General features: G+C 49.9%; 2 protein-coding genes across 3 annotated transcripts in view; one reads left to right on the plus strand and one right to left on the minus strand.

Moving 5' to 3' along the window:
- The window catches only part of LOC119458871 (uncharacterized), a 23,877-nt gene extending 9,514 nt beyond the window's left edge, over positions 1-14,363 (minus strand). Inside the window, exons 1-2 of one of the 2 annotated variants that reach the window (XM_049665922.1) lie at positions 14,090-14,363; positions 909-2,249 (exon numbers count right to left, since the gene is read on the minus strand). In XM_049665922.1, the coding sequence (XP_049521879.1) occupies positions 909-2,249; positions 14,090-14,348 (1,600 nt within the window). In that variant the 5' untranslated portion in view covers positions 14,349-14,363. Of the gene's footprint in view, positions 1-908; positions 2,250-13,951 lie in introns of both variants that reach the window. The other variant, XM_037720737.2, reaches the window with a different exon arrangement.
- A 101-nt stretch (positions 14,364-14,464) lies between these two features.
- LOC119458842 (xaa-Pro aminopeptidase 1) overlaps positions 14,465-16,305 on the plus strand; it is a 33,035-nt gene continuing 31,194 nt past the window's right edge. Inside the window, exon 1 of the mRNA XM_037720706.2 lies at positions 14,465-14,684. The gene's annotated coding sequence lies outside the window, so the exon portion shown is untranslated. The remainder of the gene's footprint in view (positions 14,685-16,305) is intronic.

The raw sequence follows: 16,305 nt of genomic DNA on the forward strand, positions 1-16,305 counted from the left end.
GATTCGGTTACTGAAACAGATGCTCCAATAATTGAAACATGCACACATGCATACACTTGCACAATTAAAAAAATTGGGAGGGGATGGGTAGGGAGGGCCCTTTCCATATTGCAGCCGTGGGGTGTCTTATATATTGCTTCTTTGTTCAGTATAGCCCAGGAGAAGACTATCCGCTGAGGTGGCTATGGCGTTGTTTTACTGAGCACGAGGTCGCGGGTTCGATTCGCGATTTTGACAGGGGGCGAAGTGCGCTCGTGTACTTTGATTGAGGTGCACGTCAAGGAACCCCAGGTGGTAAAAATTAATCCGGAGTCCCCCCACTACGGTCTGCCCCGCAATCACATCGTGGTTTTGGCACGTATTACCCGTATTACTCCACAATTCGTGTTAATTTTTTTAGGAGAAAGTTAAACTCGCCGCAATGCTTTTTTCCACTTTTGCGAGCGCCACACATGAATCTGAATGCCGTGGCCGTTCCGGGCGCGCTTGCGCGGCCGCAGCGGCACAGGATTCCGAGACGGCGGCGCGCGGGGAGAGAAGGATCAAAATGGCGGCGACCCGCCGTCTGCAACAGCGGCCCGACGGCGTTGAAGGAGCACAGTCGCGCGCGTGCCAAGATGGCGCCTTTGGCAACCGCGCGCGCGTCTAACGAGCATAATAGGACTTATAAAAAAGCTGCGACAAACAGCGTGCTGCGCGGCCACCAACAGGGCGATCGATAGCCCGCTTGCCTTCTAATTTCAGTTAACGAAGGCGGGCCAATCCAAGCTGACAACGCGCCTATGACGTCACGCGACCCCGGTGCAGTAGGCTGCAATTCCGCATGCAGAGGCGAAATGAGCAAGAGAAGCCGATCGATGGCCGAGGGGCAGGCGGGGGTTCGTAAACAAAAGGCGTGCGGCTCTTACGGTGCTCCTGCTGCAGGCCGTACAGCTTGAGTTTGTTGGCTTCGTGCTGGGCTTTCTTCTTGAGGCGGCAGGCGCGCGAGGCCAGCTTGTTCTTCTCCTTGCGCGACTTGTGACGCGCGTTGAAAGGCAGCTCGCTCACGGGCGTTAGCTCATTGATGATACGGCCCAGCTTCTTGAGTTCCATACCGATGTTGTAGAGCTTACGGGGGTTTGGCGTCAGGTCATTGCCGTCGCCACGACGCGCCTTGCCCGCGTGCTTGACGCCCTCGAGATGGCACTCGGGGCTGAACACAGGATCAGTCACGTCGTGCAGAACGTGCGGGTCGGCCGAGTCGCGCGCCATGGACAGACGCGGGCCCTTGGGCCCTTTAGCCTGGACGTTGTACTGCCAAAAGTAGCGCTTCTTCTTCTTCTGACCGTCCGGCGATCCCGGCTCGGCGGCCTCCTGGCTTGCGTGCGACTCGGCGTCTGATGTGAGCGCCTCGTCAGAGTCCTGGCTGCTGAAGCCCTCGTCCATAGACAGCTGACTCAACTGCGACTCAGGTGCCGAGCACGAAAGCCGCTCGGCCAGGATGCGCGAGCGCGGCGGGCCGCTCATCGGCACGTCGCTTGGCGCAGACTGGGCCGCCGGGCTCGCCCGTACAGGCTCGACCAGAGTCCCGGTGAGCACGGCGCGCTGCAGCACTGGCTCGGCGGAAGCCTGCAGTGGCGGTGCTGGCGGGGGCGCAGCGAGGCAGGTGGACGCCGGCAGGCTCGTCGAGAGGACAGGCGCGAGCACCTCGACTTTGGCGGGTCGCGCCAGCAGGTCGGCTAGTTGCGAGGGCGCCGTGAAGCTGCTCCAGCTGGCCTGTTGCTGGAAGTCACGCAGGATGTCGTTGACGTCCAGGCCGTCAAGGCCGGACTCGTCGGCGTTCAGCTCGGCCAGCGTGGGGTCTTTGAGCGGCGGCAGCTTGTCGGGCTTTAGCATGGAGTCCAGCTTGCTCAGTTCGAAGTCCATGCCCCAGAATGATGGGCTCTGGTCGCCCAGCTCGTTCTTGTCGGGCACTCGCGAGTACGGGTCGTCGGCCTCCAGCTCCCACAGGGCCTCGGCCAGGTCGGCCTTCTCTTCCTTCGGTTCGGGTCCGTACAGCCCCGCCTCCTGCGCCTCGAAGCTCAGGCTCTCCACGGACAGCCACTGGTCCGGGTCCACGTTGCCCTCAAGCTCGGGCAGCCGCAGCGGGTCCTGGACGGTGCGCGGGGCGGCCGGCGCCCAACCGCGCGCTGCCGCCCACTCGGCCGAGCCCAGCATGGCTGGCGGGCCCAGCGCGGAATCTCGGGGAACCTCCAAGGCTGCGGCTCGATCTGCAACACGCAATTCACAGAGGACTGAGCCGGACGAAGCGCCCACACTGTGCGGTCTCACCAACCGGAACCATAATTAATTAGGGACTATGAAAATGCACGGCCGCCACAGAGACTGCGTGCGTGTGGTGCCGAACATTTGAGTCTCAACGAGTTCAGAAACCCTTCTACACAAGTATTTTTTCCCTAACGTCCCTCGTCCTATATTTGCCTAGAAAAGCGGGATTTCCAGGAAGGAGAGAAAGAAAAAGAAAAAGCACTGAAAAAAAAAAGGGGGGGGGGAGAACTAACAGGCAATCAGGAGTAATTACGATTAAGACTCCCCACCCACTACGATTAAGACTCCCCACCCACGTTGGGCGACAAGAAAAAAAAAAAAAAATGCTCGCGCACGTGCCCTCTTGCGTTGTATCCACGGCACTTTAGCTATTATTATTTTTTTTTTTTTGCGTGTGTATTATTCTAGTCAGAGCGCACAAAACCATTATTTCCGTGTACGCACAAAACTCAAGCTGATGAATAGAAGTGTGGGACAACGGCAAGCAAGCTTCGTATTATGCGGAATTTTTATAAATGTACACACTTAATTTTGTAAGGAGTACAACTGTCACGTGCCACTCAGTAATCAGTGTCATTGATGTGCGCACGTCCCTTTAAAGGAGCCTACAGCACTTTATGAACATACCTCGCCCAGACGATCGAAAATGCTGTCGAGAACATTTTAGCTAAATATTATCCTTGTAGTACATGCAGCTAGAAATACACATACAAATCCCCCCCCCCCCCCCCCCCGAAAAAAAAAAAAAGTGTTGTGGAATTGTCTCGACGTAGAACGAGCTGATGTCATTCCTTGTCAACAGAAATGTCTTACGCGCGCTTCAGCTACGGTTTCGCTTCTCGCAGAGTTAAAGCTATTTATTTAACAATAAGCATTGTGCCGCGCGGACTACCGTGTTTAGAAGCATTAGTCGTGTGTTTTATTCCAAATGTACCAATATTACGCCGAGGAAAAAAAATTGTTGCGATACTTATTGAAACAAAGCGGAAATCTCGTCTCAGTCTGCCACCAGCGCATGCGCGGCGTGAATCAGCTAGCGCTTGTGCAGCTGGCAGATGCCGACAGCGGTAACACTGTACTAGACTAAACAGTTATTACGACAATTACTGTTCCGGAAAAAAAAAAAGGCGAAACATCAAAGAAACGCCCCCAGAAAAGCTTTCCATTTTAAGGGTGCAAAGTGTTACATCTTAAGGTAGTACGACGCTGCACGAAAGCACATGGCCTACATGCGCATGAAATTGCACGGTTCCGTTTTTCTTCCTTTTATTTCAACTCAGCGCTCGATTTCTCAGTGTTCGCTGCTTCCGCGAGATGAAACTGGACTCGGACTTTATTTATTTACTTATTTACTTATTTGTACTACAGTCCTTTCTTTGGCGATTTGAGCAGGTTGGTTACACAAATGTAGTGATACACTAAATTTGCACAAAGTAATAAGCAATGCAAGTTGCAATTAGCATGACACATATGACACAAAATGTAAAGCAGTTATACTAAACTCTATACAAATGATATGTTAGTGTTGGCGCAATCTCTGCATTATCGGTTAGTTTACTCCACTCAATAACAGTTCGTGTAAAAAATGAGCACATAAAACAATTATTTATAGTGACAGAGCACTATTAACAAGTGATTGCACTGCCTATAGTGGCGTAATCAGATGAGAATTGAATTATTTTTGTTCTATCAACGTTGCAATGCCCTTTAATTAACTGATAGAGCAACTTCAGGCGGGAGCAGCAGTTTCTCTGGTTAGTAGGCTAATTTTCGAGAGAAGTTCCAATTATCGACGTGCTGCCGAAACTACCAAAAACCAATGCGAACCGCATTTCTTCTATGTTTATGCAAGAGTACCAATAATACCAGCACAATTAAGTATTGGCAGTTGGCAGTATCACCGACTTGCATGCTGACAAGTGAACTGAGGTGGTGTCAGTTTCGGTGAGTGCAAATCAGTTGCATAAGTCCAGTTGACGTTAACGCACGCACATATCTTACGGAAATTCGACCAGACGGGACCCCCCCCCCCCCCCCCCCCTTCATTCTTTTTTTGTATATATTACTGGTAAATCAAGAAGTTTTTCTCACTCGTTTATCTCGATCGTCATCCTCTATACTCGGCAAGTTCGCGACTTACTTCGGGGCGTCCTAAAGTGGCTCACCAGCCGCTGCTTTTACGTTCGCCAACTTTAATTCAGAAACGAAACCCCAATTCATTTTGCGGAGAAAAAAAAAATGCAGTGGTGAAAAATGTTAACCGGAACAGCAACACATTTCACCATACATTTAGTGTATGCAATTCTTGAAACTGGTGCGAGGCACATTTTCTAAGCACATGGTTGTGCTTTTCGTACTGGTCGACGTCGATTTCATAATGACAACCCCTAAAGTTACTAACTGCATCAGTGAAAACTATATAGTTATGCCCGGACGATTAGCCGACAAATTCGGATATAAGAAAAATTATCGTTTTGTCCTGAATTCCTCCCCCCCCCCCCCTTCTTTTTTCTTTTTTTGATAACCAGAGACAGTCTTCGCTTTCTGACTCGTACGGTATACACGTTAGATGTCTCAGCATATCCTAATGGAATGCGAAGCTATTCACCCAGCGAGACCCGTAAAACATCCACCTTCCAGAAGCGCTCGAATTCAAACCATATATGGAAGCATTAACCGTTCAGCAGTCGAGATAAACAAGAGACGTTTAGAGTATTGGCGAAAAAAAAAAAAAAGCAGGGAAGATATTGATAGGACCGGATTATATAGGTATCTTTACAAGGTAGACTGAATAGCGCAAGAACGTGGACAAGAATACAGGAAAGACAGAGCGCTATATGGCATACCAACAGGCCCAATTTGCCACGATGGTAGATTTCGAGCTTTTAAGGACGCGACAAAATATTAAGATGTAGGCAAAATTCCGGATTGATAAGCATGTAGAGATTACCTGATTAGCTCAAGCAGGCTAGGTGACTATTTGCCACCGCCCCGTTTCAAAGGGGAAGCCAATAAATCAATCATAACGGGGCTTTCGAATTGAATTGAATTCCGGAGTTTTACGTGCCCAAACCACGATTATGAGGCACGCCGTAGTGGGGGACTTCGGATTAGTTCTGACCACCAGGGGATCTCTAACGTGCCCCCAAGGCACGGGACACGGGCGTTTTTGCATTTCGCCCCCATTGAAATGCGGCCGCCGCGGCCGGGATTTGATCCCGCGACCTCGTGCTCAGCCATAATGAGGCTTTCCCGCTCTTAGTTTTTGCCAGAGGCACTGCTTTGCCGTGACGTGAAAATAAATTCGCTCAGCAGCCATCGTGTTCACTCCTGCGTAAAAGTGGCAGGAGTGTTGATTGCTGAAGGACAGACAGCCTTTCATGCGAAATCGTGGGCTCCACGCTGTATGTACAAGGACGGCATTTGGCTTAGATGTTCACGACAGTGTTTGTTAGTGACTAAGCAAGGTTACCACGTTCAACAATTGCTGCAGTGCCCCGTATACTGCGGCGTATACTGTGGCGCAAAGCATAAAACACATGGAAAAAAGAAGGAGCTCCTTTTTTTCTTTTTTTCCCACGGGTTTTATACCTTATTGCGCCACGGTACGTCGAATTAACGTAAGTGTCGCTCAAAAAAGTCACACTTTTCTCGCTCGACAACTTTCTGTACCCGCGCGTATCCATGAGCAAAATGCTTTGCGCAAAATATCTCGTTTTCCCGGCTTAGCGACCGCGACCTTGGCGAGCATCGCGCGTGACGCCGGAATGGCCACACTTGAACGCATTCCCGCGCGAGGGAGAGCGCGAGCATTCCAAGGAGGCTTCATAAAGACCGTTGTGACAGTTACCAAACATGCCGACACGGTCCGCCCAGCAGTACCGACCCGCAGAACAACGCAACCAAATGCGAAGGTGCACCACGTGCACAGTTGTCACTAGGCGGATTACTGCATTCCACAATTCTGCGCGAAACAATACGACCCTTCGCTGTCACTGCTTTTACTTTTGGCACAAGATGCCCCCCCCCCCTCCCCCCCAATGCTCTCTCTCTCTTTTTCACGTCAGGGGGGCTTACTGTACGAAAAAGGCAAAAGTTGGCTGGTTATAAGAAACTCTGGCCTAGTGATTTCTCAATACACGGTCGTTTTTGCATTTCGCCCCCACCGAAATGCGGCCGCCGTGGCCGGTATTTGATACAACGATATCGTACTTGGCAGCGCGACGCCTTAGCCACTAAGCAACCACGGCGGGTCACCATATAGTGGGTATGAGCCACGGGTTCAGAAGACGACAACAATCTTCGATTGTGTTTCTCGCCGCGCCCGATGGCTGACTGTAAGCTCCGTTACTAAGCGGTAAATTAAAAGTTCATCGATTAGGCCCAGTTTAAACAGACGAAGAGGTCACAGTCAACCGGTAAGCATCATGACAACGCACACTTGGTTCCATCCGGTCAAAGCCTTTCGTTAGCTGACGTCGACAGCCCGTACCACCGTGAGCAATGTAGGGAACACGGGAGCTATTTTCGAGAGACGATTACCCGCGATGTCCAAATTGGAGTATTACATAACCAATATATATGCACCGATCGATGAGCCACTAATGGCCTTTCGAATGCAAAGTGGAATATTCCCTGTCATATACTGCTCATGGGGGTACGGTGACTGTCATTGCGTTATCTCTTTCACGCCAATCTGGGTCACTGGCTAGGGCTGCTGTGCTTAGCGAACCAGGTTCGAAACCAACTGTCGGACCCGCGTTCAGGCAATCTCGTCTAAATGTACAGGGTCGTCCACTTAGTACGAACACGGCGCCGCGTGGCCGCGCTCCGCGGAGCGCCAGCGCACATGGCGCGGCCGCGCATCGAAGCTAAGCGGCGCAAGCGCACAGGGACTTGGAGGCGGGGCTTCGTGTCGTCTGCTAAAGTGCGCGAGCGAGCCGTGTTTGTGCCGCCTGTTGTCTTGTAAAGCAAAGCGCGCTCGCGCACTTTAGCAGACGACACGAAGCACCGCCTCCAAGCCCCTGTGCGCCTGCGCCGCTTAGCTTGATGCGCGGCCGCGCCATGTGTGCTGGCGCTCCGCGGAGCGCGGCCACGCGGCGCCGTGTTCGTACTAAGAGTGGACGACCCTGTACATTCACATGTGCGGACTTTGCGGCGGCGATGCCGCAGCGTGTACAAATGAGAGGAGCTTGGCTGCAGTATACATGCCTCGTACATGACGCGCTTCGGCGGTGCGTCGCTGCATTGCTCCGATGCTAATCGACAGTCATCGTGAGATGGATTCTGCCGAATTTTTTTTTTTTTTTCAGCTTAGACATGGAGGTTGAAAATCGAGTGGTACGGCCCACGTCCACCTAGCTGTTCGACCAATGCGATGCTTTGAAAGAGTACAGAATACCAACCCGGATGAAATTCGGCTTGTTCGTACAGATCTTTCAGTTGAACGATCCTTTGAATGAAATGAGTTGCTCGGCATTTCGATTCAACATGCGTGTTTTCCACAGGCTATGCATTCCAATGAGTAGAAACAATTAATCGCAAGTATCGTGCCAACGCCAACTAGCTCTTTCAGATGATGGCCGCGTGTTACGATATAATATGGGACATAGCCACAACTGGGGATCGGCCAAGAAGCGTTTTGATCATGTGATGATTTCAATACACCCACAACGGGTAAGAAATAAGAAATACAAGCCACTGTTATCACATGGCGTATACCATGGGTGCGCGAGATATCACATGCGCACCCATGGTATTGCTTCACGCCAAAGACGCAGGAATGAAATGGGCAAATTTATAGCATTCTATTAACATCCTCCACGAAATGGCGACGCGGACAAAGCATCGCCGGCCCCAAATAAACGTTTTATTCTTCCACGAAAGCTGCGTTGAACGTAGACGCCAAAATGTGCGTTGGATCTGCAGAATTGTTATTGTATTTTGTAGCGATGCGTTATGCTTTACTCTATACTAGTCTTATCACCCACCGCTCACGGCCGGCAGATCCCGTTGATAACGTGAGCGGACCGTCACTCTGACCACTGACCAAGCGTGAAAAGGCAGTAGCATTGGAAAGGCATCGCTACAAAATACCGGCCATGAACGCCTGGTTCGGCGCAACAGTAAGGAGGGGCTCGTCGTCGCGGTTCCACTCGTGGATTCGTGTTGGAGAGATGAATATTCAATCAAGCGCCAGCTGCAATGAAGTAGCAGACCGTTGTTGCAATAGAAGTCAAAAGGCAGCTTGAAAATTTGTACACTTAATTTCTGGAGGTCAGTGATAACTTGTGTCCTGTACATATGATGCGCTACGCCTCCGTCAGCGATGACTTGCGTCAGACAGCTTGAGAGAGCTCACGATGAGGAGCCGTTTCCGAAACTAACGTGCCCAAGCCGGCGATCCTGACAAGAAAGAAATAAAGAAGGAAAAGAAAGCTACCACTAGCATACCCTGTAAGAAGATCCTCAATACTTGGAGCATTCATACTGGGCAACAGCCTCAAATGTTAAGCTGATGGTTATTCCGTAGAAGCCACGCTTGATGTAAGTGAAGATTCAAGAGAGGCGTTAACCCCGTCAAAATGACGAGGCGTACACAGAAAAGCACCAATGCGCATCGAGGATGACACGTCACCTAGTTCGCGAAGTCGTGAGCACCGAAGTCGACAGTAATATCCATATTTCGCTCGTGTTTACACCGGAAATGGTTTATTCTGGCGCAGCTATAAACTTCGGGAAGTGCACCGTTCCACGGGGCTCGGTAGCCGCTGTTTGTACCGACGATTGACTCTGGACTCTGCAGGAAGTCAGGCGAAAGGAATGTTCACATTGAACTGTTGGACTATTACTCAGCGCGAAGATATCTCACACTCAATGACAACGTGCTACAGTTTCTGCGCAGACGCAAAACTGGACGTTGTACGGGAAGTAATGGTCTGCGCTAAAATGCAGTGGGGGCGAGGCTGTCTCAATCGCCAGGCAAAACAAACTTGCGAGATGAGTGACTCGCAAGCCTCGTCGCCAGCTGCTGGCCCGGCACAGACCGTTTACATCGCGTTCACGAAAAGAAAGCACAAGCCGCCATAGGCAAGCTACCCGTGGAGAATGGGAAAAGGACAGCGTTCGAGGCACCGAGAAGGCTGGCTCGCTGAAAAAGAATACTCGTAGGTTTCCACTATCCTGCGCGCAGGGAAAGGATGCGTCAACACGGCCACAGCTTGTTGACGCTCTCTCCCAGCATGGCTGCAACGGCTAGGTAGGCCCCGTGGGCCGGCAGACACGTGCTCAGGGCGCGCGCGCACACACACACCAGGCAGCTGCAGAGCCGCGGCTCCGACAGAGCCCGCCAAGGGCACCTGCTGGCATCCTCCTCTCGCCCAGCGCGGAAACAAAAGGGCTCCCCGCGAAGCACGTGCTCAGCGACCTCGGTCAGCCGCTGCGGCGGCAATGCGTCATCTGCGAGAGACGCCGTGTGACGCAATCCAGGCCTCCCGCTCGAGAAGACTGCCGGCTCAGGGCGGATCCGCCGTCGCCAGACCGACGCGCGCCACGCGCAAACAACGCAACCGGTCCCGTTATCAGCGAGAGCGGATTCCCTTTTCGCCGCCCCGCAACAGCTTCCCTTTCGGGCGCCACATGTCCGCGGGCGAAAAAAGCGCTGAGCCCACGTGACCACGCGGAAGAGGGCCACATGGAAGTCGCCGTAGGCAGCAGTGCGCGCACTGACAGTTAATACGGGTGCTGGCTACAATTTCACCATCGCTACTTACGATTACACGAACGCAAGGCTAACACGCTTTTGTTTCACACGCTTTACAAGAAACACTGGCTACAAGCGACGCCTTACTCCGTTTACTACGTAACAACGGTGTCTGACTGCTAAGCGGTAAACGCTTAGAGGACAAAGAACTCCTTTCAGGAAAGTCAAGAACAACGACGTATAGTATACTCTGGTTGTCCGGACAAAAAGCGAAGGGGGATAAGGCCAAGAGATTTTTTCAGGCGCTTTGATCTTTCTATCTGCTACCCTTCCGATCTATCACACAGATGGTAATGCTAGCAGTGTCCAGCGCACGGCACCCGGCGACTAGCGTTCCCATGGCAAGCAAGCCTGAAACGAATGACCTTGCCACTTTAAATACAACATAAGTGTGCAAAAAAAAAGTGTAAAACGGCAATGCCAAATGAGAAGAAAAACAACCCTCCGATATCGAAAGGGGAAGGAGGAGCCAAAGGGGGTTTCCCCGTTGCGTGACGCGCGCTGATTGCTTTGCCTTCTTTTGTTCCTTATTTTTTTTTTCCCCATCCACTTTACCGTCCTCTCACTTTCCTATACAGCGCCATTTGTTTTTCACCGATATTTTTTTCTTACAAGAGACTCCGCCTTATGCAGCAAGAAACAGTCAGAAACAAAAGTGGGAAAACAGGAATCAATGCCGCACAAATCAGGAGAAACGAGAAATAAAAAGTGACGAAGAAAAGCAGCGAGGGACCACTGCAGCGAAAAGACGAACTCGAGAAGCGAGAGAAACCCGCAAGTATAATGAATACAAAACGAAAACATAACAGAGAGCACAAATGCAGAGGTTGCGGATTCCCCAAAGCCGCAAGAAAAAAAGCTGAACGATGAGTGCCAAAGAGAAGGGGAAAAACATTATATAAAAAAAGGGGGGAAGGGGAGTGGAAGAGAGGCCCCTGCTCTTTTTGTAAGTGCATGTTCGCGCGACCTTAGCATTGAGTCTTTCCATTTGTGTTGTGTTGCGCGTCCTTGGCATCGCTGGCGCTCGACTATCTGGTGATGGCCAAGGAAATTGGGCCGCTGCCTTGTACGGAGTGAGGGGAGAGAGAGGGCGATAAAGAAAGTAATAAAATGACCAGTGAAACAACACCCCTCTTCAGATGTAGCGCAAGGACGTCGATATATTGCTACAATGGCAAAGAAATATATATATATATATATATATATATATATATATATATATATATATATGGCCGCAGCGACAGTGTACCAAAAGCAAGGTTATGTTTCCGCTATCAGTGATGAACGTCTGCGCCAACAATTAACTTGGAAGCTGCCGTTTTAGCACGAAGAGTGCATTATTGTGCACACACCGATGTCTGCACATCAACAGCACAGCCGTGGGAAAGGGACACAAAGCAGGAGACAAAGAAAAAAAAAAAAGGGGGGGGGGGAAAGAAAAGGCCTGGTATTGTGTTTTTTTCGTCATCCAAAACACCTGGCATCTGGAGCGCCGGGCGAGGGGAAAAATAATGTCATCATGACATTTCCACTCGCCACCATCTGCCGATAAAGGTCAAGGATGGTGAGCAAGCTTCATAAGCTCAATAACAAGAACTCGCGCGCACACGCATACACACAAATTAAAAAAAAATTATATAAAAATAAAAAATAAGAAAAACAAATGTATTAGGGCGATACATAAGAAATGCATACGTATCAACCGCATACGTGGCACAGCACACAACTGTGTAGCAGTACCGACAATACTTTCGCGATAGTTGCACCAAATGCCAGCACAGCGATAAATGTAAGTTGGCCTCGAACCCAACTTTCGATCACGCAGAATCTAACCCACAAACGGAGATGCAAATAAAGCAGTCATTAATGTCATGTATACGTGCCAGGAAAATCTGCAACGCACTCCCCACTCATCACACCTCGACTCTTTTTGTAATTGTCTTGAATAAAGATAAAAAGTTAGTCTTGCGAAAAACGTACGAAGTGCAAAATATTTGGTCACGTGCTGGTAGCTGCAATCTATAACCTACCATAAACATGTTGAAGTCACCAAAGAGCGTCAGGGCCTACGTCTGACCGCAGCTTAAAAAAAGGTTCCCGAAATAATCTTCGTTGAGCCTAAGCACATTAAACTTAATATGTTTTATCACACTGCACATTTACATGAACTCCTGAAAACCAATACTTCGCACACGACACTACTGAGTAAAACAGATGTTTTGTCACAGAGTTGTTATTTAAAAGCTATATTTATTTGAGTCAACATTTGCGTAAGGTCAAATTCCCACAGAACCGAAAGAACTGTTTCTTTTCCTTTCAGCTGACAACGCGCGGCTACCCACGTGGTGCCACTGAATCCGCTGTGGCATTTCGTTTCACTCTTACTTTAATGCATCACTTGCAACATTACGAAGGGAACAAAGTTCAATAAACGGCAGCCAAAAACAAAGCGACCGAATCTTTCGTTTGGCAAGGCGAGTGCATGAAAAGCGTCCCACAAGCGGGCGCTGAAGCACACCCCATTCCAGCAACAGCCGGATTGGCGGGTTGCGCAATGCGACCTTGAGTTGTGTTTCTGTTTGGCGACTCTCTTCCGCTTTCTTGGATAGGACGGCATCCTCAAGTGTATACACGTGTATCTATGCGCGAGCGGAAAAAGACGAAGAAAAAAAAAAGGGGGGGGGGGGGGGTGAGCGCAATTAGGTGAAAAAGCATCGCGGTGAAAGCGGAGCGATACCGCATAGGAGAGCATCCGAAAGCGGTTCGCTCAGCTTTTCCCGCTGAGCACTCATGCGGCACACGGCCAGCAGACGGCATCATATCCACTGCGCGCCTTGGACATATCAAGTGCAGGGCCGAAGCCAAGGCCTCGCTGGGGAACGCGCATAATCGTGGCGCGCAGCCTTGACAATCGGCGCGACCGGGACCCCCCCCCCACCCCCCTCGACCGCTGCAGTTTCCGCACGCTCTCGGTTGGCGAGCCCGGCGGAGACAGGTAGCAAGGGCCGAAAGGGGTACGAGGAAATAAATGGGGCCGTCCTTGGAGCACAGCTGACCTTCAAGGCGGATTGTGATGTAGGCAGAAAGGATGTTGATCCACGAGTCCTTTAGGAAAGCCCCTCGTGGACACCATGCGCGCGATTACAACACACGATCGGCGACGCTAGCTATTGCAGGAAGTATTGTACCCACAACTCGGTTAGGCCTCGAGAAAACGTGACGGCTGATCAAGATGAACAATTGCATGTAGTTTTGCTTTGCGGAAAAAAAAAAAAAAAAAAAAAAAAAAAGAAACGGAAGGTGATGATAGTGATCAGGTCGGAAAAGAGTAAAGGGCGCTGAGCGATGACTTTCAATGTGGAAACATTGCGCGCACATACAATGTTTCAAGTCCGGGCAAAATTGCGTAATCGCGGTTCTCGTCGAGGAAGGCCCTCACCGTGCGCCTCGTGCAGAGGCTCACGGCACGAGACAGCGCGTTCTAGAAACTTCCAACAAACGCGAACTCGAGTTTGATCATACAACGATCGACAAACGACAAGCAGATCACGTTGCGCTAAACTTCCATCGATGGTCATTAAGTAATTTAATTGTTGACAAACACATGCAGCCTCGAGAAAATGTCGAGCGCAAGCCACCTTACACCATGTTATGCCAAGAGCACATTCTGCCACTAGCGGTAAGCCTTTCACACAATCGGAGCAGACATGACGGAACGCAGAGCTGTAAAAGCAGATTGCAGCGTTGTAAACAGCGATCGAGTCCTGACGAGGCTAGCTTTCAGTCAAACTAGCGTAACTAAACATAAGTGATCAGATGTCACAGTTTGTAAATGACAATATAATACAACATGTCAGTAGCGATGTGCACAGGTACACTTACGGTAGTACACCGGGGCCTTCAGATGCTTTCCTTCACAAAAAATTCGTGGCAGTCAGTCGTTTGCACTCGTACGAACGTCGCGTAGCTTCTAGTCGCTGTTGGTTACAATTACAGCAGCAATTAGTTTAAAAAACGCACCGTATTTCGAATTAGTTTCCACTCGGTCAGGATTTGTTTTGGTTCTGTAGCTCACAGCAATCACATGACTTCTTTCCCAATCGTCGCAGCTCAACCAATGGGGGCTCTCACTTCCAGGAATTGCTCCACGATGGCTCCACCTCTGCGGGAGAAGCTTGAGAGAATATGGAGTCATCTGACTGGCGTTCAAGGGCTGCTGAGGATTACATTGAGCAACGAAACCACTGTTTTTACCACTTTGCACCCAGACGCACTGCATTTTAGCCCTCAGTAGGCGTTAAACGACTTTGAAGTTGCATTTTAGCGCATTATCTGCGTGCAACTTTTGTAAACAATCTACTACAGCAGTCGTGACGTCATGGCATGACGTAGTATGTTTTGGTAGGAGCACGTGAGGTCACCTTCATGAGGTTAGAGTCATCTAGCGGCGCTTCAGGAAAGCACTAAAAATTTTTTCGCCACCTGGTGAGGCGGGGCGGAAACGGGCAACAAAAGAAAATGCGTTACTCTAAGAACCCTACCCGTCAATAATAACCCTATTCATCTTGTTTCTGTTAAACATCCTCCCTCTTGGTTGACTCTTCACTCCGGAAAGGTGATTGATTTTTATTCGTCATCTTAATGCTGCCCTGTAGCATGTTGATCTTGTAGAACGAGTAGTTTTGCTTAATGAGCTCATTTGTAGACTTGCGTGCAGTAATTGAAAAGTAGAAATCATTTGACAAGTCCGTTTCGGTCGTCCATAAGTAAAATTTTCAGTATGGCTGATGGGGTTAGTTAGGCCTAATCCTCAAGAATTAACATCTGAACTCCGAAAAACCGGAGGCATCTCGCGGGACGCTTGTGTCGCTGGTTTTTGGGCCGAACATGTGGGCTACGCGGGGCGACGGAAATTAGTGAGCGTAGGGTTAAGGAAGCGTCACATCATTGTATCGGGTAGACGACCCGGTCTATTGATTGTTGCAAATTATCGGTGTCGCTCATTGTTGCGTCCTATCTCAGCGTTTATTTAGCCAGGTCATGGACCCTGCATTGGTAGCGATCCCAGAGCCTAATTGCGGTAAAGTGGTCCGAAGTGGCCACTGGTACCCGGTCTGTTCTCTGACCCTCTTTTATTCGACTGTGCTCGAGCACATCTACTGGACATCGGAGGCCGATTGAGTTGGCTTCCCGGCTTTCGTGAGCTCCTGTTGCGGACTCTCGGAGTCAGCTTTGCCCACTAAGTGCGTTCGCAAACCTCTACGTAACTTTTGCCGCTTTGGCTTGTGCACAAAGGGGTAAAGAGTAGTTGCCGAAAGGGTTGGCTGGGACCGGATCACTTTTTTTTTTTTTTTTTTTTCTCCTCCGCCGCGACATTTTTTTTTTTTTAATCCTCCGCTCTGGCGGCGCTCTCCTCTTCCGCATCCTTTTTGCCGTTCGGAGGAGGAGTTCACGCAGGCGGATGGGCAAGCGGAGTGCGGCATTGCGTAGAGAATATGAAACGAAGCATCTTACGTTTTATTATTAGCGGGCGAGAAAGGAGCTTGGTAGAGTTTTCGTTCGCGGAATTGAGTTTTCGGTGGCGTTGACCTAACGACAATGGCTCACTCATGCGATTAGGTTGGTTCGTCGTTTCTTTGTTTCTGGAAGTAGGCACAAAGTGCCTGTGCACGGTATTGTTTGTCCGAGCTTCATACTCGACGTCATCCTAATGTGCGATAAGGTATATATCTAGTTTTTGCTGATGCGCGCGGTTTCTTGTGCTTATCATTCTTAATTGCGTGGTTCGAACTCTGGGTGATTGGTTTCCCCTCTAAATTTTTTGTCTTGTGTTTTTTAGTCGGTTGGCTGTGTGTGCGATTCAGCTGCAGTTATATTTCATTGCTTGAAAAGTTGATTCGGAAACCGTTTATTTCGTTCTGTCTCTGGCTAAACGCGAATATTTCGTTGATGGGGCTTCCTTGCGTATTGTTTGACTTGAAGGCTGTTCTAGGAGCAGCAAAATTACTGTCGTATTTGTTTCTATTCAGCTATCCAGGGCCGGTATTTTGTTGCGATGCCTTTCCGATGCTAATGCCTTTTCGCGCTTGGTCAGTGGTCAGAGCGATGGTCTGCTCACGTTATCAACGGGATCAACCGGCCGTGAGCGGTGGATGATAAGACTAGTATAGAATAAAGCATAACGCATCCCTACAAAATACTGGCCCAAGTGGTGACACGTCAGTGATGATACGGTG

The sequence above is a fragment of the Dermacentor silvarum genome, chromosome 1, assembly GCF_013339745.2.
Source record: "Dermacentor silvarum isolate Dsil-2018 chromosome 1, BIME_Dsil_1.4, whole genome shotgun sequence".
Classification (NCBI taxonomy): Eukaryota; Metazoa; Arthropoda; class Arachnida; order Ixodida; family Ixodidae; genus Dermacentor; species Dermacentor silvarum.